Here is a 2,823-nt window from a genome sequence, read left to right on the forward strand (position 1 = left end):
TACAAGTCGTTATGGCTACAGTGTGTTCAGGGATATCTTAAGATTTCATGCAACGTACGGTCAAAACAAATACAAATGGCCGTTGGTAATATTCTCAGGTGTGGACCATTATATGAGGAGGTTGGAGTTTGGTTGCGTGATTTTGAGCAACGAGAGTGAAGAAAGTTATGTGTGGTTGTTGCGGTCATTTCTTGAGGCAATGAAAGAAAAATAGCCGAAATCCGTCATGACGGACGGGGATCTTGCAATAAAGAGTGTGGTTAGTGCAGTTTTTCCCGGTGCACATCACAGGTTGTGTAGCTGGCATTTGTTAAGGAATGCCACTGCTAAGGTTGGACGGCCTGGGTTTCTTCGGAAATTCCGTTCATGCTTGATGGGCAATCTAGAAGTTGACGAATTTGAGAGAATATAGACGGATAGCATGGCAGAGTTTGGGTTAGAGAGCCATTTGTGGATAGCTGACATGTATGCAAGGAAGCATTCATGGTCTAATGTACACATTTAGGGAAAATTCTTCACAGAACTGAACACAACATCGAGGTGCAAGGCGTTGAATATGCATATAGGAAAATTTATACATAATGGATACAATCTGAGAGAGTTTGTGGAGAACTTCCAACACTATCTTGAGTTCATGAGTAGAAGAGAATTGGTAGCAGATTATAAGTTTGTATACGACGATCCTGTAGTAAAAATAAAACTCAAAGCCATTGAGCAACTCACAGTGACGGTTTATACAAAAGAGGTTTTTGAACCGTTTCGGGAGGTGCTAATGCTAGCCAGCAATGTCAGAGTTGTATCTACCAAGAGGATGAGCACTTGTGTTTTGTTCGAGGTTGCGATGTACTGCAACCATAGATTATGGGCCATGGCATGGGTTGAGGAAAATAAAGAATTCAGCTATTCTTGTCAGCGCATGGACTTGTTCGGGCTGCCTTGTGTACACATGGTTAGGGTGCTGGTGTATTTGAATATGACTACTATCCCCAGAAATTTCATCCTTAATCGGTGGAAAAAGAGGGCAAAGCAGCTAAGTGCGACCAACGATAAAATATGTGTTGGGAAAATTCCAGACGCAACATACATGAGCATGCACACGGCAATGTTGGAGGATTGTAGGGAATTGATGAACTTGTCCTGCCAGTTCTTTGACAACTACTTTGATGTGAAAACAAGATTAGCCAAGGAGCGACTATCCCCGTGGGAGAAACATCGCCAAATGTTAGGCGTTACTGAAGAAGTCAACAGGATTTCTGTTCGAGACCCGTTGTAAGAAAGGTCAAAGGATGTAGATGAAGAGTTGTCATGGCTAAGGGTAATTTCTATGTGTTTAGAGGTGTCAACTGTGTGAAAAGGCTGGATACAATGCTCGAAAGTGTTATGAATTACAATTTGGGGATAATATCAATAGTTGTGAGGCAGCACGACTTACAAAACCATGGTAGCAGGAGAGGAAGGTGACGACTACTTTGATGTAGAGGGAGTTGCTTGAACTAATCTTCGCAGAGGTAATTCATCGTTAGGGATAATTGTTTAGGTTTTTAGGTAATCCACATATGGTAATGACATTCGGCTGGAGATATGCATAAGTTATGATCTATGAAGATCCTTTTAATTTCGTTGAATGATAATGGTAACTGTGTGGGTAATGCAAGTACCACGTTAACTTGTGCTGGGGGGTCAACTTGTGTTGTGTGTGTCTGATCTGTGTGGGTTTAGGGTGTAAGACGAGTTGCTGTAGAATAGTATCAATTGTTGTAGAATATTGAGAAACTTGATGTAGATAAAAAATGAGTTAAATGGTGATGCAATGTTGGATGTTGTGGCCTGTGCGATGCCGTTAAATTACAATAGTGATGTTCTGTAACGACGTAACGATGTTTATAAATCCAATACTTTGTCGGACAATATAAATTATTTAGCGATATGTTGTGTAACACCTTTATTGTCCAAAATATACCCCGAATGACATGCATACTAGGCTAGGACAAGCCATTGATAAATAGAGTTAGGATTGTTTGTGCGGAAGTCTTTGGTTTGTGTCTTTCTCATGTGTGGTTGAAGCTTCAGTTAAAATTTAGGGTTTACGTGTTCCTTGTATTTGTTCTGTTTCGTGCTTTGTAGTTTGGTTTGAAGAGTATGACATTCTTGGGGTTTAGGGAAGGTATAGCTTAGATAAAACACACCAAGTGTCTTCCTAGACGAGGGGAAACAATGATGCAGCAGTTGGTGTGTGTATCATAGGAGTTTAGCCTAGAAGTGCGTCACTCATTTCTTTGTGTTAGGGGGTGGAGTAACTTCATGTTACCATTATTCTTGCTAGAACGAAATAATTATGTTCTCCTATGTTAGTATGAACATAGCGGCTAGGGCTATAAGGTTACCTTGCATGCGTGAATTACTTGTTCATAATAGAAGGAGATGAATTTGCAGTTTACGTGTTCGACATCAGAATCCGTCGCCACACACATAGAATAAAAAGAAAGCACTGCTAAATTGTGCATGTGTATTAACATTAGGTTCAACGTTAGTACATAGTATGTCCTTGCATGCAACACAAAATATTTAGGTTCAATGTTAGTACATAGTATTTAAAAAAGCATAGTCTATGGGGGCATAAAAAGCCCAAGGTGTTCAAAACGAAGGGCATTATGGGGGACATATACCCTAAACCATAAATAAAACATGAGTTATAGCGGAATTAGGGTTACGTGTCAAATCCTTTGCATCACAAAGTCACCCCACTCATAACTCTTACCCCAACAATGTGAGAAACGAAGCAAGATTGAGCTTTTCTCCTCCTGATGTTAACCACCATCCATT

At 40.2% G+C, this 2,823-nt stretch overlaps 1 protein-coding gene across 1 annotated transcript; it reads left to right on the forward strand.

Moving 5' to 3' along the window:
* Positions 227-1,273, forward strand: LOC107607012 (protein FAR1-RELATED SEQUENCE 5-like). The gene is made up of 2 exons (XM_016309004.1): positions 227-331; positions 506-1,273. The coding sequence occupies exons 1-2, from the start codon at positions 227-229 to the stop codon at positions 1,271-1,273; spliced, it is 873 nt and encodes a 290-aa protein (XP_016164490.1).

This window comes from Arachis ipaensis, chromosome B07 (assembly GCF_000816755.2).
Source record: "Arachis ipaensis cultivar K30076 chromosome B07, Araip1.1, whole genome shotgun sequence".
NCBI lineage: Eukaryota > Viridiplantae > Streptophyta > Magnoliopsida > Fabales > Fabaceae > Arachis > Arachis ipaensis.